The 25,973-nt window shown below is 43.3% G+C and overlaps 1 protein-coding gene across 4 annotated transcripts in view; it reads left to right on the top strand.

Moving 5' to 3' along the window:
- UBR3 (ubiquitin protein ligase E3 component n-recognin 3) overlaps positions 1-23,197 on the top strand; it is a 359,661-nt gene extending 336,464 nt beyond the window's left edge. For all 4 annotated transcript variants that reach the window (XM_068122446.2, XM_068122447.2, XM_068122448.2 and 1 more), the window contains 5 exons: positions 4,724-4,849; positions 6,405-6,593; positions 14,972-15,184; positions 19,043-19,182; positions 20,012-23,197. In XM_068122446.2, the coding sequence (XP_067978547.2) occupies positions 4,724-4,849; positions 6,405-6,593; positions 14,972-15,184; positions 19,043-19,182; positions 20,012-20,129 (786 nt within the window). In that variant the 3' untranslated portion in view covers positions 20,130-23,197. The remainder of the gene's footprint in view (positions 1-4,723; positions 4,850-6,404; positions 6,594-14,971; positions 15,185-19,042; positions 19,183-20,011) is intronic.
- The last annotated feature ends 2,776 nt before the right edge of the window (positions 23,198-25,973 follow it).

Raw genomic sequence — 25,973 nt, forward strand, 5'->3', positions numbered from 1 at the left:
CTTGTTACCTGATGATAGATCTTGGCTACAGTGATGAGAAGCTGGAGTTCAGTACCAAGTTGACATTTTAAAAATACTTTTAAAATAATGTTTTTGCCTATTTGTAAAAAAAGATTTCTGTCATACATTCCTCCGTGTCGTCGACGTCCTATTTGCCCTTCTTGTGATGCCCTCGTTCCTCAAGTTATTTATCCTTCACAATTGACATGCCTGTCACGAAAGCGCTCGCCTGGTCTCTGACCATTCAAACCGCGAGGCCCCATGATGGGGCTTAAATGGGAAAATAATTGATATTTAATAACAGTCCATAAAGGTTTTTCCACAGAAACACAATGGAGGACTATCATCCGAACAATTTGCTGTGCGTCTCTCTGTGACATAGTGTTCTTCGTGCATTTTCCATCGCATTACCCAATCCATATGTCGAATCTCATGATGAGCTTTCAAGCCTAATGTTTTGAATCTACATTTATCATTTGCCGAATGATGGCTTATTATGTAGACCAGAAAAGTGCGTGCAGGCAAGAAGCTTATTATACTGTGAAAGAAAAGGGAAAAAAAACATTGGTGGAACTAAATAAATGATTACAGTATATCCCAGCTTTTGCGACAGAAGAGGAAAAAGGCGTGATGTATAAAGACAACCAAAAAAACCATATATGACAATTGAGAAAACAAATTGGAAGAGGTACAGGAAAGAGAATGGAGAATAGCGGAGTCTGGGAAGAGTGCGAAGAGAAGAGCAAGGAATTTGGGAGGAAAGAGTAAAGTGAGGGAAGGGACGTGCATGGGACACATTATTTAGTTCGGTGGAGGGCTGGAATTTGTGGCGAAGGGGTGGGGGCATTCGAATTCTGCATACTTATTAAATAGATGGACAATAAAAGGTGGTTGTGAATCGGGGTATCGTTTCACTGTGAGCGTAACCGTCTTTGTAAACCAGGAAATGACAAAAAAATTGTTGATAATTTTACAACATATACCTCGTAATTTGAGCACTTGTAGGTTATTAGATACGCACGGCCTGGTATCAACTCACATTAATCATCTGTTCTCCTCTGCAAACCTTTTCACGAACTCTACTCTGAGCACCTATTTCTCTCTGCTGTTCCAAAAACACCGTTAAGAACCATTTGTGATGTCGCCTTCTTCATAATTATGGAACATTGTCTCTTAAGACCCTCATGTTTAGTGATGCCTTCCTATATTTGTAATTGTTTTCTTCCTTTCTTCTTTCACTGTTCATCTCCTAAAGTACCTTTTGTTGGTCTTGCAGTGTAAAAATACTGCTACAGTATATTATAGTTATTGTTCATATAATTGTTTAATTTGCAAAGATGCATTCTGTTACAGATTGTGTGTAACTTAACCCCCTTTCCCCACAGCCAAAGTGAGGGCATAGAGTGTTTTCTAATAGTTATTTAATATCTGCAGTACCTTTCTGAAATAATGTTATGAAATGTGGCTTCTTAACTATCTTGTGAACATTCCTAAAAATTGTCTGTTTATCATATCCCTGAATCCATTTCCATTCAGCATATTTACACCCAGAGTACAACAACAACAACAACAACAACAGGCATTTTAAGGCCATTCCCCCTTCTTGAGCATGGGTTAGCCTTGCGATCCCCATGACAATCTTCTCCATTTTGCCCTATTTTCTGCATCTCCCCTTGTTAACCCCCTTACCCGCAGTTCTTCTTCCACCATCTTTAGCCAAGTCTTTCTCGGTCTTCCCCGTCCTCTACTTCCTTCTACATTCATTTCCATCACTCTTCTCAACCAGTCACTTTCATCCTTCCTCAACACATGACCAAACCATCTCAACCTGTTTCTCTTCATAGCATCCATCACAGGCTCTATTCCCATCATCTTTCGCAATTCATCATTTGTGTGATTGTCATGATTCATTCATCTTTACACCCAGAGTGTAATAACAATATATATTTTTTGTATACAAGATCGAGGATCGTGTAAGAGCTAGCACATTAAACACACATTAGCACATAAAACGCAAAAAACATAAACGGACACATAAAACATAATAAAAGGAGGGGGGGACAAGATGGGGAGAGAGAGGGAAGCACACGAGTCTTTTTGTATTTAAGACATCACACAGAGGGTAAGAGGTTAGGGGGAAAGTAGGGGGTGAGAAAAAAAACCCAGAGAGAGGTCGAACGTGAATAACAAAAGACCATAAGATGCGACTGGGCAGGCCTCGAGGCTAGCTAGGCCCCAAACACGTACGACCAAACTGACTGACTAACACACAATTTTGCACGAAATGCAAAACACACTCGAACCAGAAACACAGTGGACACATACATAGTAAAACAAAATACTTAACTTTGAGAAAGAAAAAACTTAACTTTGATCGACGTGGACGAGCTCTGACGACACACAACCTCACCTGGGCAACCGGAAGCGGCGAAGATCAAACCTCCAAATTCTTACCCTAACATAGCTTGAAATATATCAATACATTATAATTCATAGGGGATACAACGCCATGAAGACAAAGTACGAGCTGGCAGGAGCCAATTTCAACTTTACACGGGGTCCTTGCGCATGTTATTTAACCACCTTTAGAGGCCATTTTTCCCCGCAAAGCGGGGGTTGGCCTTTTTCGGGAACCGTGGTTGTTGTTGTTTTTTGGTCCCCTTTTTGAAGCAATGTTTTACGGCCGGATGCCCTTCCTGACGCCAACCCTTTTTGCCACCTTTAACGACAACCAGGGAATTACCAGCGAACTGGTACTCAATTAGCCGACCTCGGAAGGTATGAACAGGCTGAGTCAACCCCCCTGGCGTTAATTCAGCGATCTACTGGGATTCGAACCCAGGATCCTAGGATCCTAAGCCGGCACCCTAGCCGCTAGCCCAACACCAGGGTTTTGTTATTTGTTATTTGTTATATGTTATTTGACGGACACATTTCAAAGGGTTTGGATTATCAGCATCTATTTTGCTCTCCAAGTGAAATACAGTATCTGAGTAGGGCAATAGTGGTAAAGATATGGAATTCAACCATAAATGTGAAATTATTCAGAGAAAACACAAATTACGACTTTCAACTGATTTCTAAAAGTAGAGTCACAAATTCTTACAGACTCAGTCCTTAGGCCATGGTATCGGCCCTTCTTTATTTTCTTTCGACTTGAGAACTATTTCTATTAAGTTTTTCATCATTTGGATTCATATTCAAGCCGGTTTTGTATTTGCACACATTATTTATTCCGCACGTTACTTCATCTGATAGACATCACAGCAGATTGAACAAACCACTATTACTACCTTCTTCAACAAAAACTGATGATGTAGTACACGCCTGGGGCTAAATTTACATTTCTGGGAAGCAGGACGGTCACATTGTCCTGGCGAGCGGAAGATATTCACATAAGTTATGCACGTTATATTATTGGCGGACAGGGTAGAACTTTTCTTCAAACCACTGAATTTCGATAATAAATGGCTCCTGGAGTGGAAAAATGTGATATTCCTGCAAAATACCCATTTATACTGCAGTTTATTCCCAATTCATTACCACGATACCTTTTTTTCGCGAAAAAAAAACTATGGTTACAACAACTATAATATTGACAGACATACTAACGTGCTCAAGTGCACGTTTCAAGAATGCCACTTCGGTGTTGGTGCAGGAAGAGGAAAGGGCAATCAAATATGGGTGCAAAAGTGCAATTAAAGGGCTATGAGTTGGTCTGAGTGTGAGCTGGAGCTCAGGAGAAAATGTGCCACATAGTTTATGAGACCGCAGGAAGAAGCTTGGACAGCAGCATGCCAAAGGAGATAAGCACAAAGTAAACCCCTTTGCCTATTATAATATAGATGGTCTGGGCGGGCCTTTTAACAGATCAGTTCAGTGGATCCAGAATCTGTTATGGTGTTGGCTTTGTGGCCGCTATATATTGTGTACCATTGTGTTGAAGTTACAAGTGCAAAGCTGCCTTTGCATTTAGCATCATAATGAGAACTTTTTTTTCCTTGTACCAGTGTTTAGTTGTGCTATGGAGAGTCTTGATAATACACATCTCTGAGAAAGGCTTACAGTCAACTTACAATTTATGCACTTAATCAGTGAATCAATCCAAACCAGGCCTCAATTAAAGGGCAAGTGTATTTAACAGACACACAGGAATTATAAATTGAACAGGCAACCTAACTTCCCTTCCGGTGTGGACGGTGTTGGCAGTTGAATATCCGATCTTCTGTTGAGAGTCCAATCAAAATCGGAAAACATATCGGTGTTCCATGAACAAGTGAGACGTCATGCTAACCAGCATGGTATTTGAACTGTTCCCATGCCCAATGCAAGGCCGGTATCTAAGATCTGGGGAAATTGGGGTCATGTTGCCATACAGTCTGTAATCTGGTCATCCATTTGACCCACTGTGATAACTGCCAGCCTTTTAGGCAGGGAAGTCAGCACACACAGCATGGAGGGGAGCTTGAATTCTTCATAATTGCGTAGCCTGCCACACTGGATGTCTTGTAGATGCTTTGAGAGACAAGAGGGATGCTTTTTTGTGTGTAGAAACTCTTTAATTGTGCTCAGAAATTAAGTGCATTTTTAATACAGTTGCTAAAATCTCACTGCAGTGGTGATTGTTTCGTTGATTATAATCTGCGGTGACTCCTTTACACTCGTACAGCCATGTGCTCATACTCGTAACAAGCTCATTTCCTGGTGTGCATGCTCTTTTCAGACCAGCCAAGGTATGTGGTCCCAGCTGAGCATAGAGTTGGCTGTGCGGAAAAGCTGCCTGCCATTTCTCCGGGTGGCGGCCCTTCTCCAGCATTACCTGTATGGTGATGATATGCCCTCCTGCCAGGTGCGTCAACCCGCTGCATTACTATGTAGGAATGACAATATTGTACGGTTTTGCCTTGCAGAAAGTGATGCTTTTTTCCATTCCCAATTTGTTTTTGATCTGTTTTGTTGATGCTTTGCTGCGGCACCTGATAGCTAATTGCTTTGTAACATGGAACGACTTTGAAGACAAACGATGTGTATCAGAAATTTGTTTCGAGTTAAAAAAAAGAAAAAAGACGTTTAACCTCCCTGTCCCTTCCTTATTGTGTTTCCTCCTCCATGACAAGTTTTCTTACTCGTTTTTCATTATTCTTTTTATCTCACTGGATTCCAGGGTTCAAAATCAAGTTCCAATTGTAACTAGAACGGCATTCGGTGGAGCGTTTACCTGCGCCAGGCTGAACATTTTATGTTTTATGGCGTATACCCATTGATAGGCCAGATCTGCATCTGTACCTTAACCAAAATTCAATCAGCTTGTCTTTGTCACTGACCCAACTCACCCCCCAAGTTTTGTCCGATTCCGCCCATAACTGTTTGAGATATGCTATATATCGTTTTTGGCCTTCTATCTCAATGGTGAAGAATCGCTTAAAACCTAGAAGAGCACTGGTAGAGCACATACCTCCGCCAGGCTGAACAGTTTACGTTTTGTTTCCCACTGATAGGCCGGATCTGGATTCGGACCTGAACCAAAATCTAATCGGCTTTTTGGTGTCACCTAACCAACTCATCCACCTAGTTTTGTTGTAATCTGTCCACAACAGTTTTGAAATATTGTACTTTATATGTCGTTTTTGACCGATCTCTCAATGGTGAAGAATCACTTTAGAATTAAATAATTCTCGTTTCCGAATGCATATTCAGATCTTCACCAAAATAAAATGAATTCGTCCTTGTCACATACACTTACCTGTCTGCCAAATGTAGTCCGAATCCGTCCACAACTTTTTGAGATATCTTTTTCACAAACAAACAGACAGACAGACAGACACACAGGGGTTACGTGAAAACATAACCTCCATCCACCTTCGGTGGTGGAGGTAAAAACAGTGATGTTTTCAACCTTTGAAATGCTAAACTGTCCATTTGGATGTGTCAAGCTGCTTCGCTTCTTTGTTATTTTGCTCACAAAGCTATCAGGGCTTTACTCATCGAGCGCGGTTGTTTTTATACGAACATGCCAGTGTCATGATGTGCACGTGACGTGCTTACTGCCGTTATCCCCTTGTGATGGATGCTTTTCATACATCGGCAGTCTCAGCAGATATGCAGCAATCCTTCTTTTGCAGCTCTTTCGTTTAAAAAAGGTTGTGACTAAGCACAGGATTTGAGCTCAAAATGGCTCTTTTTCAGCTCTTAAGCGTCACCGTGGGATTTGAGCCACGATGCAATTTTTTTTACATTAATTTTGGATTTGTGGGTGGCTACCATACTTCCTGGATTTACATGTGCCTGCTTGTGTTGTACATTGCCTTGTTTTGGAGCTTTTTAAATGCCAACACGGTGGAATATCGTCTGGAGTACCGTGTGCAGAATTACTGTAATCATGTTTTTCCCATCTACCCAACCAGTCTGCTGACGAAGAGTTTGCGGTGCTTGCGGTATACCTGGTGCTGCTCGAGGTTCCGAGGTCTTCTGATGAGGACTGCCATAACCTCACCGGGCATTGTTTGCACTGGGTGGCCTCTTCGGACGAGCTTTTGGGACAGTGGTGCTTTGAGGTCACCACATTTGCTGCTGGCAATGCTGCGGATGCCAGGGTATGGCTTTCTCAGTTCGTGTCTGTCATAGCAGTGTGTTTGCACAAATTTTTCCCCGTTTTGGTGCTATATTTGTACATTTATTCCTCAATGTCAAATTCCTTTAAGAAGGAATTATGACATTTCACCAACTAAAAGTCCTTCCAGTCAGCAAAGCCGTCACGGTTAAGTGCAAAAGGCTTTGGAGCAAGGAGTCAGGCTGGCAGTGTGGGAGCTGCTTGAGGAAAGTTGCTCATTTGAAGTTTGACAGGCCATTGGTCCAGCCTGACCCGGTGGGACTGGTGCCTGGGAATTCGGAGATGTCAATTTATGATCTTCGTGCTTGGGTGTGGACGGTTCAGTCCATGCGCTTGCTTGAGATGCTGGGTGCAAAGGGAAATGCAGGCAGGAGGAGAGGAAGATGGTATAAACGAATGCATGAGAGTATTTCAAGGTACAGTCACGTGAAAAAGTAAGTACACCCCATGTAAAGTTTTGACTTTTTCAACATATTTCAACATACAGCTATTTTATCTTCATTTCAACAATATTGATAGATAAAGGTGATATAATATAACAAATATCATGAAACATTTACATTTTGTAGTCCATTGTATAATTTAAATAAACATAAATGTAAATTTCGCATGTGGAAAAAGTAAGTACACCCGCACATTTATCACTACTTCAAATACCTAAAATTAGAATCAGGTGCACCAGCTCAGGTGCAAATGATTAGAACATCGTCAGAGAGGATCATGGAGGAACCTGTCTTATTTAAACCTCAGACATTTCGTTTGGTTTGCTCTTTGTTGTTGAAGTGTGCGGCATCACCATGCCTAGATCAAAATACCGCCCTGGGGCCTTCAGAAAGATGTTTATAGATGCCTACGAGTCTGGGAAGGGATTTAAAAAGATCTCCAAACAATTTGAAATCAATCATTCAACTGTCCGGAAGATCATCGACAAGTGGAGAAGATTCCAAACAACTGCCAACTTGTTCAGGCCAGGCCGCCCAGCAAGTTCAGCCCGAGAGCAGACCGCAAGATGCTGAAAGAAGTCTCTAAGAACCCCAGAATGTCATCACGGGACCTACAGGTAGCTCTTGCCACTGTTGATGTCAAAGTGCACGAGTCTACCATTAGAAAGAGGCTGCCCAAATTTGATCTACATGGGAGGTGTGCCAGGAGGCAACCTTTGCTGTCCAGAAAGAACATCAGAGCAAGACTAAAATTTGCCAATGAACACCTAGAACAAGACCAGCACTTCTGGAACAATGTGCTCTGGACAGAGGAGTCAAAGGTAGAGCGATTTGGCCACAGTACCAGAAGACATGTTTGGCGAAAACCAAAGACAGCATTTGACCACAAGAACCTGATACCAACTGTAAAGCATGGTGGTGGAAATATTATGGTTTGGGGCAGCTTTGCTGCATCAGGGCCTGGGCAGCTCACCATCATATAATCCACTATGAATTCTGCATTGTACCAGAGGGTGCTTGAGGATAATGTGAGGCCATCTCTCGGAAAGTTGATGCTCAACCGAAGGTGGACCTTGCAACATGACAATGACCCTAAACATACCAGTAAATCCACCAAGGAATGGCTGAAAAGAAAGAAATGGAGGGTTCTGGAATGGCCAAGTCAAAGCCCGGATCTAAATCCCATCGAGATGTTGTGGGGGGGATTTGAAACGAGCTGTGCATGCAAGAAACCCCTCAAACATCGCACAGCTGAAAGAATTCTGCATGGAGGAGTGGGCAAAAAATTCTCCCAGTTGATGTCAGAGACTGCTAGACAGTTATAAGAAACGACTACTTGAGGTTGTTTCTGCCAAAGGGGGCAATACCACCTATTAGAGCCAAGAGTGTACTTACTTTTTCCACATGCGTAATTTGCATTTATGTTTATATAAATTATACAATGGACTACAAAATGTAAATGTTTCATGATATTTGTTATATTATGTCACCTTTATCTATCAATATTGTTGAAATGAAGATCAAATAGTTGTATGTTGAAATATGTTGAAAAAGTCAAAACTTTACATGCGGTGTACTTACTTTTTCACGTGACTGTAGATGTGGAATTTTTATACGAGATGATCTAAAAATTTAGGGAAGTTCATGAAACTTCAGTAGTTTCTCAAGTTCTTGCTACACATTATATACGCTTGTCTCATCGTCTTGGCCATCCATGCCTTGACACCATTTGCATCAATTACTTTGGGATGGGTAATTAGCCATTTCAAGCTATGTATGTCTTTATCATTCTTAAATCTAATGCCAGATGTTCTTTACCAAGTGCCAGCGGTCCAAAGAGATGAAAATCATGAAGTAGCAAAACTCGGCCAGATGGGGGATTATTTAGAACTTCCACCCTATTCTTCTTTTGTGTGCAGATTATGGCTGCAGGTACCATAATTTGCTGGGAGTGCAGATGTGTGCTGCTAATGCAGTGGCCCCTGTAGGTTAGAAGAGGAATTTGTAATTTACCCATGGTGCCGGCGATAACTCGCCTACTCTTCGCAAAGGACACAGTGGGAGCTTTAACATCTACCAACTAATGCCGGCCGATGTGACGTCCAGATGAACATCACATCCCGAGGGGCGGGACACGCATTGATGCCTCACCCTGCCTGCGAAACACCAAGATGACAGTTTATAGCTGGGTCGGGATTCAAACGCAGGCTCGACAGCTCAGAAGTGAGTGTGTGTACTTCTCGGTTATCCTGCCAGCCCTTTCAATCCTATCTCCGCTATGTATGGTCATATTTGCCTTGTGGTTGTGAGTATTAACGTGCAGTGAAGTCACGCCATAAAACTGCATACCTGGCCGTCGCTCGTGTATTTCTTGTCTGACTTAATTGCATAACGATCACCATCGTATTGTGCATTGAAGGTTTTCCTACATTCAAGACGCTCCGCATTAATTAAAATCCTTAATGGGAACCCAAATGCAATTTTTTTTCCCTGAAAACCATTGATAAATCATTATGTAATCACCGTCTAATTTGAACGGATTTTTTTTTGCCAATCACAAAGTACCAAAAAAAACCCTGATGTGTCGATTTTAACCAGTGACGTCACACTTGCCCACCTTAATCAGGTATTTTGAGGTCTCAGTGTGCCATTGCAAGAAAGAGGTATTATATGCTCAAGCCTGAAGCCAGAGTGATGCCCACCTTGATCCAAACTGCGGTTTACATAGAGAAACAGTGTATTTCGAGCTCGGATTCCGATGCTGATTCTACCTCTCCGATGCTGAATCTGATTCCGATGCTGATTCGATGCTGATTCGATTCTACCATCTTTGACCAAACCCTCTCCTTCGACAAATACACTAAACAGATCACAAAGACAGCCCTCTTTCACCTGAAAAACATCGCCCGTCTCTGTCCATCCCTCTCCTCCATGGCTGCGGAAACCCTCATCCACGCCTTCATCACCTCCCGTCTGGACTACTGCAATAGCCTCCTCTATGGTTCACCCTCAACAATCACCAATAAACTCCAATACATTCAGAACTCCGCTGCCCGTCTACTCACCCATTCCCGGACCCGTGACCACATCACCCCCGTCCTTTACAAGCTTCACTGGCTCCCCATCTCCCAGAGAATCCAGTACAAAATCATCCTCTTGACCTACAAAGCCCTCCATAACCTGGCCCCATCCTACCTGGCTGACCTCCTCTCCAGACACACTCCCAACCACAACCTCCGCTCTGCTGGTACCAACCTCCTGACCCCCCCCCCCCCCCCCCCCCCCATCCGGACCAAATTCAGATCCTGGGGGGACAGGGCCTTCTCCATCGCTGCTCCCACCCTCTGGAACTCACTACCTCTCACCATCAGAGACTCCTCCTCACTCACCGCATTCAAAACATCACTCAAGACCCACCTGTTCAACACTGCATTCAACATTTAACCCACAGCATTTAACCCCTGACTATCTCTTCTCCTTCTCCCTCCTTTTTGCTTTGAATATTTCCCTATTGCTTCTTGTTTTTTGCAATTGTTTTTATGTTGTGCTATGCATTATGTTTTGCACTCTGTCAAAGCGTCTTTGGGCTCCCTGAAAAGCGCTATATAAAATAAATGCATTATGATTATTATTATTATTACCGTCATTAGCAACCATGAGGTTCTTCGCCGGTCGCAGGTTCACTGCAGATTAGTAGGTGTTGTTTTTCTGTTTAATTGACTGTTTATCAAGGGTTTTGTATGTATTAATTGATAAATCGGTTATATTACTCCAGAAGAAATATGACACGGACACAGCGAGGACACCACCCAGACACACTCGGACACCACCGACAAATTGGGTGACAAATGCTTTGGCCTTTGTCCCATCATTGCAGGCTGACCCAGTGACCTGTATGTTACAGGATCATCCCATTTCATACTTTCTCGGGAAGTCATTTGTTTTTGTGGTCATGTCCCACCGTCGTGTCCATGCTGTGTGTGCCGTGTCTGTGCTGTGTCGATGTCCCGCCATAGTGGAGGGCATGTGCTGATAGCTGGGTAGAGATGGCCTTGCAGTTTAGAGTGACGGCTGTTTCCTCCGCTTAATCATGGGGATTGCACTCTATCTCAATCATGGCGGATAACCACAAGATATAGCCATCTCTGTTGTTTCATAACAGTGCTCTGTAAATTGTTCCGAGCACAAAAGCGAAAATCCTGTAGGCCCGATCCACATTCAGGTATTTCGGACAAACCTCGTGCAATTTCTGGCAAACGTAGGGTCTTTCGGCCGTTGGTGTAGCATGAAACCATCTCGGTTTGTATTACTACAACCAACAAGGATGCATTGACTGGGCATATTTGTGGAAAATCGAAAATGATTTGCCATGTGAATTAATCATGCCATGATGTAATCTGTAGACTGTACAAATATGGCGGTCGGCTTCTGAGAGTGACGTCGCGGTTTGTGAAGAAGAAGATTCCATCTTTTAATTGCAAAATTACCGACTTTATAAATCGCAAATGGAAAATGACATCATATCTATTTTGTAGGGTATCAAGGGATGGATTAGTGTTGGCGTGGTCTGAGCATTTTGGTTCTCCTCTCCTAAGGCACAATTTACCATAACTTTCCATAATCTTATTCATGAAATCATCTCCCTCTCTCTGGCTGATTTATAGGAGCTCTGTTGCAATGGCCATACAAATTTCCTTTTGTTGAAATGTGAGGCATTTAAGTTACCATCATGCACTCACCTTATCAAATGTAAAGTTGGAATAAACGAATGTTTCCCACTTATAAAACTGACGACCAATTATTCTGCAATTTCACAAATAGTAATCTGAGCGGTTCTCCATAATTCGCTGTCCAACGCATTTAGAGTTTTCTTGAGTGACAGCTGTTGGTTGATAGCGAGGATGCTCAAAATCGCTCACCAGTTGGTGACCATTTTTGTTTTTCACTCTTTACTCCATCTAAACACAAAACTACTTGAAAGATGTGCATCTCCAAATTTTGCGGACAGTGTCCTACAAATTCCAGCTGATTTGATGTCCTGCATAAGGAACTTTCTGCTCTGGTGACCGCCATCTTCGTTTTCACCAGCGTTGTCACTTTTTGAGTAATTTGCGGCTGTTAGACAGCTAACGCATGTGTACTTATTCGATATGGAATTCATTGTTTATTACGCATGACTCTGCAGTATTTGTTGAGACGAGATGTTGAGCTGATGATCTGTCACACATTCTAACTTTACTTTTCAACTAGTAACTTCAACATTGTTTTGAAAACGTCCACAATTATCCCTGTGCCATGTGCCAAAGTGTTCCTCAGTGATTGCCTAAATGATTATAGACCAGTCACGCTCACATCCATCATTATGAAGTCGTTCGAACATCTAGTTTTACCGTACCTGAAATCTGTTCTTCCTGCTTCCCTTGGCCCTTATCAGTTTGCCCTATCGCTGTAATCGTTCAGTTCTGTCATGTGCTAAACCATCTCGATAAACGTATGGCTGCCTATGCTAGGGTACTTTTCTTGGATTTGAGTTATGCTTTTAATACCATTTCATCTCACAAACTCCATTTCTGGATTTTGGATTTTCTTTTCGACAGACCACAGTTGGTCAAAATTGGTTCGAAAATTTCTCAAATCATCACTCTGAAAGCCGGAGCACCTCATGGCTGTGTTTTATCCTCGATGTTATCTTCTTTGCTTACTCGTGGTTGTGTCACATCATCTGATAACTCCATCGTAGTGAAATTTGCAGACAACACGACCATTTCTGGCATGATTCTCAACAGTGATGAACGTGATTACCTTAATCAAGTCGAAAAACTTGTCGAATGGGCTTCTCTTAACAATCTCGAACTCGATGTCATGAAGACAAATTAAACAAGAAAGAGCAGAGATTGCAGACCCTCGCCAGGACATGTTTTTAGTGCTTTTATAAGACTTTTGTGTTAAAACAAATATGGTGGCTGAACCACATAACCAATTATGTCATCTTTTTTTTTTTTCCCCCCTCTGCCAATTTATCCCTAGATGTCGCTCCCTAGATGAATTTATCCCTCGATGAATTTCATCTTGATCGGATGTAGTTTTGCACTTGTCGAATTATGACGTCATAATGGAGGCACCTATGACATCATCATTAACATATGTTATTCCCCATGGAGAGTTCCTTACAATAAGCCATGTCTCAATTTTTTCTACGCAGCACTTTCGGAGATATAGAGGTGTAAAGTTTTTCGGTTTTTACAAGATGGTGCCCATACCACGTGACCTATGATATCATAAGTATCATTAAAAACTTGTACAGGAGGCGGTGCACCCACGGTGAAAATTTCCTCAGCAGCTCAATGCAGGACGACCAATCCAGACTCAATAGGACAGTAAAGACTTGGATGTTTGTTGAAAATTGTTGGATGCGATCTGCTTTCCATCGTGAGTCTGGACTCCAGTCGGGTAGCGAAAAGAGCGAAAGCTATCATCTGAGACGAGTTCCAACTCAACACAACATATTTTAACTTCTCCACTTGGGTAAACGTTATCGTTCCATCAAGGCCAACTGTAATCGCTTGCACGACAGCTTTTACCCAACTGCAATCCGCACCTTCAATTAATCCATGTGTAAAGTTTTGTGAGCATCTGAGGAATGGATATGGATATTTTAATCCACGTCACTCATTTCATCACCATGATATTGTTTTAGGGCTCTCTACACTCGTCACGATGAATCTAGTTCTTATTCAGTCTCGTTTTTAAACAAGCACTGTGAAAGTCATCTCATTGTACGTGCATTGCGCATATATGATGATAAACACATCATCATTACCATTATGTGCTTCTGCAACACCTGCCTCTCTCTTTAAGCATTTATACTGTGCTTTTCTTCTTGGGTGAACTTGTACCCTTGATCCTGGACATTGTGTAGGGCAATGCCAGAATTGCAGTGGATCATGATGAGTCAGACCCATCTTAGACAGTCTCATCGAAGAATGGTCCTTCTGGGCACCGGACTGCAAAATCGCCGAGACGTCGATCTGGACTGACTGATGGCAGGGGTCGGTGGATGGTCGTGCAGGCTGAATGAGGCGGCATGGAGTCGTGAATCTCTCTGCCTCCTTGCAACCCGGCAGCCGTGAAACCGCGCTTCCCACTCGAGTTGCTACTAGACGGATGCTGGCTGCTCGCTTTTAGCAGGCTGTCGTTATCAGCAGCCCGAAGCATGAAAATGACTTTTCTGATTGTATAGTTAAATTGTGGGCATTTTTTCACACGTCATTGACAGGTCGTGCTGCATGCTTTGACATCTTCTCAGACTTTACTGATTTCCATTTCAATACTAAGTGCGATTTCTATCGGAGTTTGATTGAGCCTCAACTCATCCTTTTTATGGCCTTGAAATGAAATTTCCAGTTTGCATCCTTTGCCTTGCATCAAGCACACCGTGTTCCTTTTTGTTACTCTTCGGTAATCTTACCTTACAACATGTGGGTATTGATAAGCAAATTTCAAGATAACTGTCAGCCTTTGAAGTTTGTTAAAGTTTGTAAAAAGAGATGTCCAACTTGTCCTGTTGTAAAAGGCTGACCAGGTCTGATGGGATGTCCAGTTGTGCATGCTAAGTTAAGAAAACATTCCCAGGATTGCTTTTCACCCGTTCATTGGGAAGGGAAAAATCAAAGCGGTCTGATTGAAATCGTCATCGAAATGTTTGCATTATGTTGCTCTCGTTTCACGTTCAACTAGCACTTATCCAGTTAACGCCTTAGTTGTATCTTAACGTCCTTGTATTTCCTACAGGGGACATTTGTTCATCTGAATTGCTTTCCGATTCTTCTTTGCTTGCTGTGCTTTTCATAGATGCTGTTTGGCGTTTCTGCATCACTCATACATCCCACCGCACCCTCCCCTCCCGTTGCAACCCAAGACCTTGCTGAGCATGCAGTGCAAGGCATGGGCAGAGCCCCATCTGCTCCAGTTGCCCGTGAGCTACAACACTATTTTCCAGCACTATCATCGCCGGCCGTGTCATGCCTGCAGCAAGGTTCCCAAGGACCCAGCCCTGTGCCTTGTGTGTGGTGCCTTTGTGTGCCTCAAGGGTGCATGCTGTAAGCAGCAAAATTGCTACGAGTGTGTGCAGGTATGTTGTGCACACACAAGAGTGTTCACTGCAAACAGTGTGTGTGTGTGTGTGTGTGTGTGTATGTGTGTGTGTGTGTGTGTGTGTGTGTGTGTGTGTGTGTGTGTGTGTGTGTGTGTGTGTGTGTGTGTGTGTGTGTGTGTGTGTGTGTGTGTGTGTGTGTGTGTGTGTCCACTCAACCTCGAGCGTCATCCAAACACCTTATGCGTTGCCATAACGTAATTAATCCCTCTGCTGCAAAAAATGTGAATGCAATCTGAATACAGTTGATTTGAGGTGTACCGCATGGGTACTGGTCACTCTGCTTCTCGACCCCAAAATGCACACTGTAAACGAGGCTTACTTACAACACAAACCCAGAAGTTTGTGCATCACCTCTGGAAATGCATAGATTTGCTTGTGCTTTTGTGCTGACCTTGTCACAATTCACCCAGTGGGATGTTTTGTTTGAGAACACATTGTATATAATTCTTATCCTCTTGACAGAAAACCGTGACGTTCACGGCATGTGTTCTCATTGAAATACTTGGGCAACATTCAAATTTGAGGAAGGACTATGCTCATCGAAGAGTGAGTGAGGTGAAAGAGGGTATAAGGTAATACACTGGGGAAACAGTGGGTGAGGGGAGGGAAGGTTCGGGGGGGCATTGGGACAAGTAGAGGGCAACAAGCAATTTAATGAGTTGGAGAAAGTGAGATGGGCCATAGCACCGCAACAACTTAAATTAGATGAGAGTTAAGGAAGGTTTAATGATGGTAGAAAGGATCAAAGTCAGGGGTCGATGACCTGAGATGTGCACTGTCGATTTGAAGCTCTCGAAGGAAGGGTGGGATTTAACATAAAAAGGAGTGAGGTTCTGCAAGTGGGAGAAGAGAGGGGAAAAAAGAGTGGAGGTGAGAAGTAATTCTGGAGTTTTACAAGGATGGAGAGGGACGGAGGAGATGGAGGGATGAAAGAGCAGAGGGATCAAGACTGCAGGAGAGGTGGTTAAATTATAAAATAAATACAGGCCACCAATATGTTTGTGTCAAGAGAGCAATAGGCCCTGTGCTGCTGCTTCTTTGTGGCAGATGCCATTGATGCTGGGAACATTGGTTTCCACAGCCATCTGGAGAGACGTGTGTGAAGCGAGTGTACTCGCCCATGCATGCGAGCAGTACAGTACTTCATTTAGCTACAGGTGAAGGCCTTGCTAGTTGTGAGAAACTCGGATTTACCAAGGAAGGACTTGGCACAACGAAGGATGCCGAGTCCGCTGCAGGCTTTTTCGGCTACATATGATTGACATATGATCTGCCTCAGATATGCCATAGGTGATCTTGAGGCCAAGAAGGTTTTTCAATGGTTAATTGTGGAATTAATTTATCACAGTCATATCAATAAGAAATTGCATCGCCTTTGCTCGTATTATAAAACACTAGCAACGGTACCCGCCCCATGAGCGGGGCTTCAATTGGGAGGCCCAAATGAAAAGGCAAAATATCAGAAATTGAAGGCTTTTTTTTTATTTTAAACGATTTATGTAAACATCCGTTAAATAATATCACATGCAAATCATCAAAATCGAAACAGTATTTGTAGAATTTCAATAAAAGCCACACACTGTTCATATCGGTGAATATTATTGCATCGTGTTTGGAAAAACTGGAAAATTGAAAAAATTGGAAAATTGGGAAAACAATATAGCCTATTTTACTCCCAGGGGTCCCAGGAATACCCACCCAAAATATCGTTGCGATCGGTTCAGCCGTTTTTGCGGTACCTGGGAACGGACGGACGGACAGACGGACGGACAGACATTTGGTGAATTATAGTAAGATTATGGTTCATTTAACTGGAATTGGGTGGAACCTTCTAGAATCTAGAATGACCTGCTTGAAGTGACACATAAGCAGTCTAAGATGTGTATAAAGCCCACTTCTGATCGCACAGGTAGAAAATGAAATAAGCATTTGGAGCCAGGTTTATATGCAGTGTTACATCTGAAAAATGCTATAATTTTGAACATCCAATCCACACCCTTCTCTTCCTTACACTACCGGTCAAAAGTTTTAGAACACCTCAATTTTTCCAGTTTTTATTGAAATTTATGCAGTTTAATGTCCAGTGAATAACCTGAAATGGTACAAAGGTAAGCAGTAAACTGCTCGAGGTTAAAACAAAAAAAGTTTAGGTTAGCAAAAACTGGAAAATAATGTAAATTGCACAGTTATATTGTAAAAAAAAGACTTTCTTCAGGGAACAAGTAATGGGTTAACAACTTACAGCTGTTCTGCAGCAATGTAAGTAAATTATGCCTTGAAAGTTGATGCAAACAATTCCTACAGGTGTCCCAACCTCTGCTGATTACTTGATTACAAACCCCCTGTCTGTATAAAAGCAGTATTGGAACAGACTGTTATTACACCCTCTGAAGCATTATTTGGACAATATTGTACTGCAGGAAGTAGTATATTGGAAACTGGAGGAAACTCTGACAGGAAGAAGTCTGGCAGACCCAAAGCCACAACAGAATCAGAAGACAAGTTTCTGAGAGTCAACAGCTTGCGTGATAGGCGGCTCACAGGACAACAGCTTCAAGCACAGCTTAACACTGGTCGAAATAAGCAAGTCTCAGTTTCATCTGTGAAGAGAAGACTTCAAGCTGCAGGTTTGACAGGTCGAGTGGCAGTAAGAAAGCCATTGCTAAGATGGCAAAATAAGAAAAAGAGGCTTGCCTGGGCCATGAAGCACCGCCAGTGGACGACTGAAGACTGGAAGATGGCCTTATGGACCGATGAATCAAAATTTGAAATCTTTGGTTCATCACGCAGGGTTTTTGTACGCCATCGAGGAGGCGAAAGGATGGTTCCTCAGTGTGTGACACCAACTGTCAAACATGGAGGAGGAAGAGTGATGGTCTGGGGCTCTTTTGCTGGACCCAGAGTCAGCGACTTGCACAGAGTGACTGGCACCCTGAGCCCAAAGGGCTACCACAGCATTTTTCAGCGCCATGCAATACCCTCTGGTATACACCTAGTTGGTCAGGGGTTCATCCTACAGCAAGATAATGACCCTAAACACACCTCCAGGCTATGTAAAAACTACCTACGAGGAAAAGAACAAGACGGTAGGCTTCAAATCATGAAATGGCCAGCTCAGTCTCCAGACTTAAACCCCATCGAGCTGGTTTGGGATGAACTGGACAGAAGGGTGAAAGCAAAGCAACCTACAAGTGCAACACATTTGTGGGAACTTCTGCAACAGTGTTGGGAAGAACTTCCCGAACAATATTTGATTTCCATTGTAGAAAGAATGCCACGAGTGTGTTCGGCGGTTATATCTGCAAAAGGTGGCTACTTTGCTGAGTCAAAAATTTAAATTAAATTTTGTTAAACAAAATGATTCTATGATTTCTTTTTTATCTCTAATTGTTTATTTGTTCTATGCTTAATTTCAGAGTGTACATTGAGACATAAAACGGTGTAAATTTCAATAAAAACTGGAAAAATTGAGGTGTTCCAAAACTTTTGACTGGTAGTGTATGTATCAGAGAAGTCACTTTACTTCCCTCTCCATACCTCCATCTCCTTCCAAACTTCTTTCCCTCCTTGCACTCTCCATTCTCTCTCTTCTTATTTTTTAGTTTCTCAAGTTGAAGTGTCTCAATTTAACCACCTTCCCCCTCCTATTCACCCTCCCCCTCAACGAGGTAATACATGAAAGTACCCCCATTTTCTGGTGTTGTAATTAATTATCCACCACAACCAACCACCGCTGTCATATTTCCTCCCCACCCGTGCATGACCCCCCATCCCACCTCCTGAATGTTTTTCCTCCATCTTTACTCACCCCCTTCTTGTTGCATTTATCCTCAGCACACACAGCTTTGTGGAGCTGGCACCGGAATTTTCCTCCTTGTAAATGCATCTGTTGTCATCATAATCCGTGGGCCCGAGTTCTGCCTCTGGGGCTCTGTGTACCTGGATGCCCATGGCGAGGAAGACCGCGATCTCAGGTGTGTCAGCCGTGACTTCATCTGAAATTGTTGGCACTTCCTTAATTTGGGAGAATTTGTGAGCGCACAATGATTTGTTGTCTGTCGTTGCAGGTGAAACGCATGCTTCCATTCACCCTCGTTATAGATGACTGGGTTATTCATTTGCTGCAATCGCCGTTTTGGTTAAATATCAAATTGGACACCAGGAGACGTCCAAACGAAGCGCATTGAAAGAAATAAACCGGACAATATTCCCGGTGTGCATCGGAAATCATTTTCGCTTAAACCGATGGAGTCAAAGCTTGGGTTTCCATTGCAATTAGACTTTATCAGATGTGCGGCCTTATCAGTTTCGGCAGAAGTAAAGAACATCAAGTGTAATCGAAGATGCATTTAATGTTGTTGTTTTTCCAACGAATCCATAATCTTTCCGCCAAAAGATCAAATCTGCAGAGAACCTACCCACAGCATTCACGGATTCCATAATCACAAACGCTGATGTTATTTGCACAAATAAGTACATCTAAAAAGCGACATGACTGTCGCTAAGTAATAGTTGAACATTTATGGGATAAAATTCCCGTGGACTAATCCTGATGAGAGAGGGGCTTCAAGGGTTTGGGTAGTTGTGTGGCCTGACGTGTTGGTCTGCCAGATAATAACATGAGAGAATTCGTTATTGAGGGATTGCCGTTGCTGCTCCCCATTTGGATTTCGTCTGCCAGGTTCTTGCAATGATCTAAAATCGGGAGCCATGCTCGGTGATGCGAGTTTTGAAATGTTTTGATTGGTGTCGTAATGCGTGTCATGTGCATTACGTCTCGTTTCTTTCTGTATGTGTGCACAGACGTGGAAAGCCTTTATTCCTGTGTGAGGAGCGTTACCGTGTACTTGAGCAGCAGTGGCTCATCCACTCGTATGACCATGTCAACAAGCGCTGGGGACCTCATTACAACGGGCTGTAGAACCCTCCTCCACCCTCTCCAGTCGCTGATCTCTTCTGGTGAAAAAGGAAGTATGGAGGATGCACCGTGATGACGTAGGACGTTTCCTAACATCCGACTGTCCCGTGTACACAGTGGTTCTGTCTCCTCGCCATACAAATGTCAAAACATGCGCACAAGTCCAATTTTGATCATGCACGTTGTATGTGTATGTATGTATGTACGTACTAAGTGAGTATATTTGTGTGCGCTCACACGTGTACAAACAGGAAAATTGGTCGGTAGAGGATTCGGGAAATGTTTGATTAAAAATCCTGCATTATAAGTTTATGTAGGCTCCAACCCATTAACCATCACATTTTAGATGGTAGACTTTCTGCAGCCTCCTGGGGTGGTACCACCACCACCTGTTCCATAGGAGCCTTTAGTGGAACATTGGTTCTGTTGTAACCTCTTGGAGCAAGATGCCGGATGGTGGATTTGTGGGTTTTTGGGGCCTTACTGCCATACGGATTGCGTTCCTGATTCTGCAGTGTCTGCTAGAGGGTATCGTTGGAGTCCGTCTTCTCATAGGCTTCCCACCAGAAAGTTAGAGGCCTCAACTTGTGTATGGAACCCAGGGAGGCTGCCACATAAATCTGGTGCACAATATCGGGTCCCCTTCTCGGCCAGTACACACCTAGAGGCGCACCGATCACTGGATTCCAGGAGGCCCATCCGATGCCACTAGTTTGCACTGTTGATGCCATCTGGAATGCTCCTTATTTGTGAGCAAAGTTTCCTGAAGCCCCTGTCCCCATCTATTATTTTATTGTGGGCCAATAATCTGTGGCACCCCTATCCTGATTATATTCTCCCACTTCTTTGCCTTTTCACTCAGGGGCCCCTCTTGGTTTTTTTTTAGCTCGATCCTAACCCTGTGGTGTTTATAATAAATAAATAAAAATATAACCCCTCTTCCCAATCTCTATCCACTTCCCTTTCCAATCAACTGTGTGACTGATTACACTGCCTTCATCTCTTTATGTTTGACAATGAAAATATGCTAATATTTGCGTGTGCGTGAGTGTGTGCTTGGTTTGGATTTAACCTTATTTTGCGGCAGTTATACTTTTCTGTTAGAATTGGTTTACTTATCCTCAGATGCAGATTCAGGGTACGTGTACATACACTAACTTTCGACCTTTTTAACCAGAAGTACTTGTTGCAATGCAGGTCACGGTTGCAATCTTGTCTGACATGGTCTATCACCTTCTGTTGGTGTGTGTCTGTTCGTCCATGTATGAATCAATTCAGGAATATTGACATTTCTTTGTTTTTGACTTCTTTACAACACAAGTAATTGCATCCTGCTGGAACCTGCATCATTTGAGCCTCGTATACTTATCCCATCAGACACAATGGCTATATGTCACAACATGGCAACAGATGAACCCTTTGCGACACGTCAGCACAATAACCCTCCCTCTGGAGATATGTTGTACAAGAAAAATGCAGACACGCATCCTTCTGACAAGAAAAACCTCCACAGATGCACTGGCACAAGAATCCTCTGCAGGAGCATCCGCTCAGTTGTCCGCCGCAGGTGTGCCCGTTCAGGAATCCTCCTCAGGCGTGTCTGCTCAGGAGTCCTCTGCAGGCGTGTCTGCTCTAGAACTCTCTGCAGGAGCTTCTGCTCAGTAGTCCGCCGCAGGTGTGTCCGTTCAGGAATCCTCCTCAGGCGTGTCTGCTCAGGAGTCCTCCGCAGGCGTCTGCTCTAGCACTCCCTGCAGGAGCGTCCGATCTGGAAACCTCCACATGTGTGTCCGCTCTAGCACACTCAACTGTCGTGTCAGCCCTGGAACCCTCTGTGGTCGCATCCTCCCTAGTAACCTCAGTGGGGGCGTCCGCCTTGGGACTCTCCGCGGACATGTCCACCCTGGTACCCTCCACGGGCACATCCGCTCTGGGACCCTCTGCAATCGTGTCCACTCTGGGACAATCCTCAGGCACGTCCGCTCTGCGGGCCTCTGCAGGCACATCTGCTCTTGGAACCTCCGCATGCGCAATCATTGGGGGACCTTCCGCATACTCATCTGCTGGGGGACCCTCCGCATTCTCGTCCGCTGGGGGACCCTCCGCATGCTCGTCCGTTGGGAGGACCCTCCACATGCAGGTCCGCGGGGGGGACCCTCCACATGCGCGTTCACCCAGGAACCATCCGCAAGCACGTCTGCTCAGGGACCCTCCGCAGACACCTCGACACAGGAACCCTCTACAGACGCCTCAGTGCAGAAATCCTCCGCAGACACCTCGGCGCAGGAATCCTCCGCAGACACCTCGGCATAGGAATCCTCCACAGACACCTCGGTGCAGGAACATTCTGCAGACATCTCGGTGCAGGAACCCTCTGCAGACAAATCGGCACAGGAACCTTCCTCAGACACTCGGCACAGGAACCTTCCACAGACACCTTGACACAGGAATCCTCCGCACAGTCCTTGCATTATGACACCAGAATGTCCCCAAAGTTCTTGGGTTCCCCATTTTTTTCTGGAGTGTTCATGATTTATTGCCTTGGGCAAGCGCAATGATAGGCTGAAATTAAGGACTTGTATTTATTAAAACCTTGCCTCAGGCAAGTAATGCAAATAAACTACGCGCTGCGGCTCCAAAGTCATTTTAATGTTGGATGCAAATGTCTCATTTTATGTTTTCCTTATTCTATTCGTTAATCTGAAAACTACCCTGTTTTCCACATGGCTGAATCTAATAAACTATACTTTTGTGATTATTGCTTTTTTAAACGCCTTTGCAGTGGTGCGTAACCCTCGTGTGACACCAACACATGCAGCAAGTGTTGAGGGAGCATGGAGGGTTTTGGGGGCGGTGGGTGGCTGGGAGGGGGTTAACTTTGTGCATGGGGAAAAGGTACCGGTGCCTTTGGAACAACGTGGAAGGACAAGGATTTTGCGTTTCAGGTACAAAATGATTTTGCATTTCAGGTTCAAAATGACATGTATTATTTACAAATGTTCTCTCAGCCTTGCCTGATGTTGAGAATGACATAAGTATGAATGGTACTTTTAAAATAAAAGCAATGATAGGTTTTTGCCTTCTGATTTCTGTCTCCCACCTCAATTAACATTTGATCAACCCTGGTATGGGACAGGTCATCCATGGAAGAGGAAAAACTATTATTTCATGAATATTCCAGGTTTGAATCAGGAGACAAACGTAACATGTGGGCTTCAACCCGTACCTACCATGCAAAGAAGGTTTTGGCCAGACACACAATGGCATTCAACACACGGACACCATGTACCTTCAAAATCATTTGAACCTAGTGTCAGAAAGTTCTCTCTACAATGAATAGATAGATATGTGTGGTATTCAAAAAGGTATATTGACGAAGTATATACATATTTTGGGGATGGGGGAAGGCTTTGGCAGGCCCCTCCATTTTGGGGGATAATGGAAGGAGGACAAATTTACCCGTGCAAAGAGTGATTTAACCTTAGTGTTGCCCAGGTAAAGGAGGAATTTATTACCCTTTGACACCACCACTACTAGGTGGTGCTACAGCTACACGGTACACATTTACATCGACTTTATGCACCCCCACACCCCTGAGTGAGGCCGCGACCACATAACCTATGTTACCCCCCACACAAAGTTGTATTTGTACCCCAAGTTTGGAGTTTGTAACTTAAAAGATGTGGCCATGCATAAAGAACCAAGGCAGACAGACAGATGTACAAGATATATATAGATGTACAAGTATGTATTGTCAGTTTAATATTTTTGATATGCATAGAAATATACAGTACATTGTAATATTAGAACAGCACTCGGTAGAGAGCATACCTCCGCCAGGTTCAACAGTTCAACTGATGGGCCGGATCTGCATTCGGACCTGAACCAAAATCTAATCGGCTTGTTCTCGTCACCAAACCAACTCGTCCACCAAGTTTATTCATAACCTGTCCACAACTTTTTGAAATGTCATGCTAAACTTCATAGCGTTTTTATCCCCATCTCTCAATGGTGAACCAGTTCCAATGTTCCAATGGTGAACCAGAACCAGTTCCAGAACCAATTGAGTACCAGTTCACTGGTAATTCCCTACTTGTCGTTAAAAGGCGGCAAAAAGGGTTGGCGTCAGGAAGGGCATCCGGCCGTAAAACATTGCTTCAAAAAGGGGACCGAAAAACAACAACAACCACAGTTCCCGAAAAAGGCCAACCCCCGCTTGCGGGGAAAAATGGCCTCTAAAGGTGTTTTTTTTTCTTCTTTTTTCTCAATGGTGAAGAATCACTTAAGAACTGTCGGATCTTCACCAAAATCGAATCGTTTTGTCCTTATCACATACTTAACGTGTCCACCAAATCCGTCCATAACTTTGAGATATGCTGTTGACAGACAGCAGACACTGGTGGAAACATAACCTTTTTGAAGTCATTTTTTTTGTATTTTTTTAAATTCCCAACATTTGAGGTTCAAATGGTTCAAAAAGTTCAAAAAGCCAAATGGTTCAAAAAGATGTTGTTCCTGAATGACATGCAAATGAGTAAAGCCTTCGTGGGACATTACTGTGGGTAGCTCAGCGGGGCTGCGTCACCCTTTGACCACAACATTTCCACGTTGGCATTAGCGGAATGAAAGAGCCAGTGAGACGGAGCAAACTTCACGCCTGAATCGGAGCAACCGGAGGCCGTTTGGAGCGCTCTGCTGTGACCAAGTCATCCTTGCGTACGAGTACACGGCAAAGGGAGGGGGCAGGTGTGCGGCGAGATGCTATTGTGCGTTTTCTGATGGAAAGTCAGTCATGAAGGGTGTTTGGAATGATGTCCATGAACGAAGGATGGAGCGAGGGGTCATCACGGTGTGCACAGTCTGCTGCAGCTTCAGCTTCCAGACGCTTGAGCTGCGGTGGAGTCTGCGCTGCCTCATTAATCCCAACTCGAATTGCATGGATATCCGCTGGATAAAACGCGTTACGCAAAGAACGCATGAGTGTTTCCTCCCAGTTGGAGCAATCAGTGACCTCCTAGGAGGGAGACGCTTCTTGGAATACTATGTGCACTGCTTCAAAAGGTCGTTCCTCATACACTAAACTATGTATGCACGTTTTCGTCCTCTTCCAGCACAACCTACCAGAATCGCCCATTCTTATTGGGATCATTTGATATTTGCACAAACATTCGAGGCAAGGTAACTAGGATTCGGATCGCACGGGTCTACCACGTATAACGATACAAATTTGATGGAATATCACGTATAATGATAAAATTTTGATCGAATATCACATATAACGATAGAAATTTGATGGAATATCATGTGTAACGATGGAAATTTTATGATTTCATGGACTATCACATAACGATGGCAATTTGATGGAATATCACATATAACAATAGAAATTTGATGAAATATCACGTATAACGATAGAAATTTGATGGAATATCACGTGTAATGATGGGAATTTGATGGAATATCACGTATAATGATAGAAATTTGATGGAATGTCACTAAACAATGGAAATGTGATGGCATATAACAATGGAAATTTGATGGAATATCACGTATAACGATGGAAATTTGATGGAATATCACGTGTAACGATGGAAATTTGATGATTTCATGGACTATCACATAACGATGGAAATTTGATGGAATATCACTAAAACGATGGAAATGTGATGGAATATCACATATAACAATGGAATTTTGATGGAATATCACATATAACGATAGAAATTTGATGAAATATCACGTATAACGATGGAAATTTGATGGAATATCACAATAACGATGGAAATTTGATGGAATATCACGTATAACAATAGAAATTTGATGGAATATCATGTATAACGATGGGAATTT

The sequence above is a fragment of the Myxine glutinosa genome, chromosome 7 (assembly GCF_964187855.1).
Source record: "Myxine glutinosa chromosome 7, kmMyxGlut1.1, whole genome shotgun sequence".
NCBI classification, from domain to species: domain Eukaryota; kingdom Metazoa; phylum Chordata; class Myxini; order Myxiniformes; family Myxinidae; genus Myxine; species Myxine glutinosa.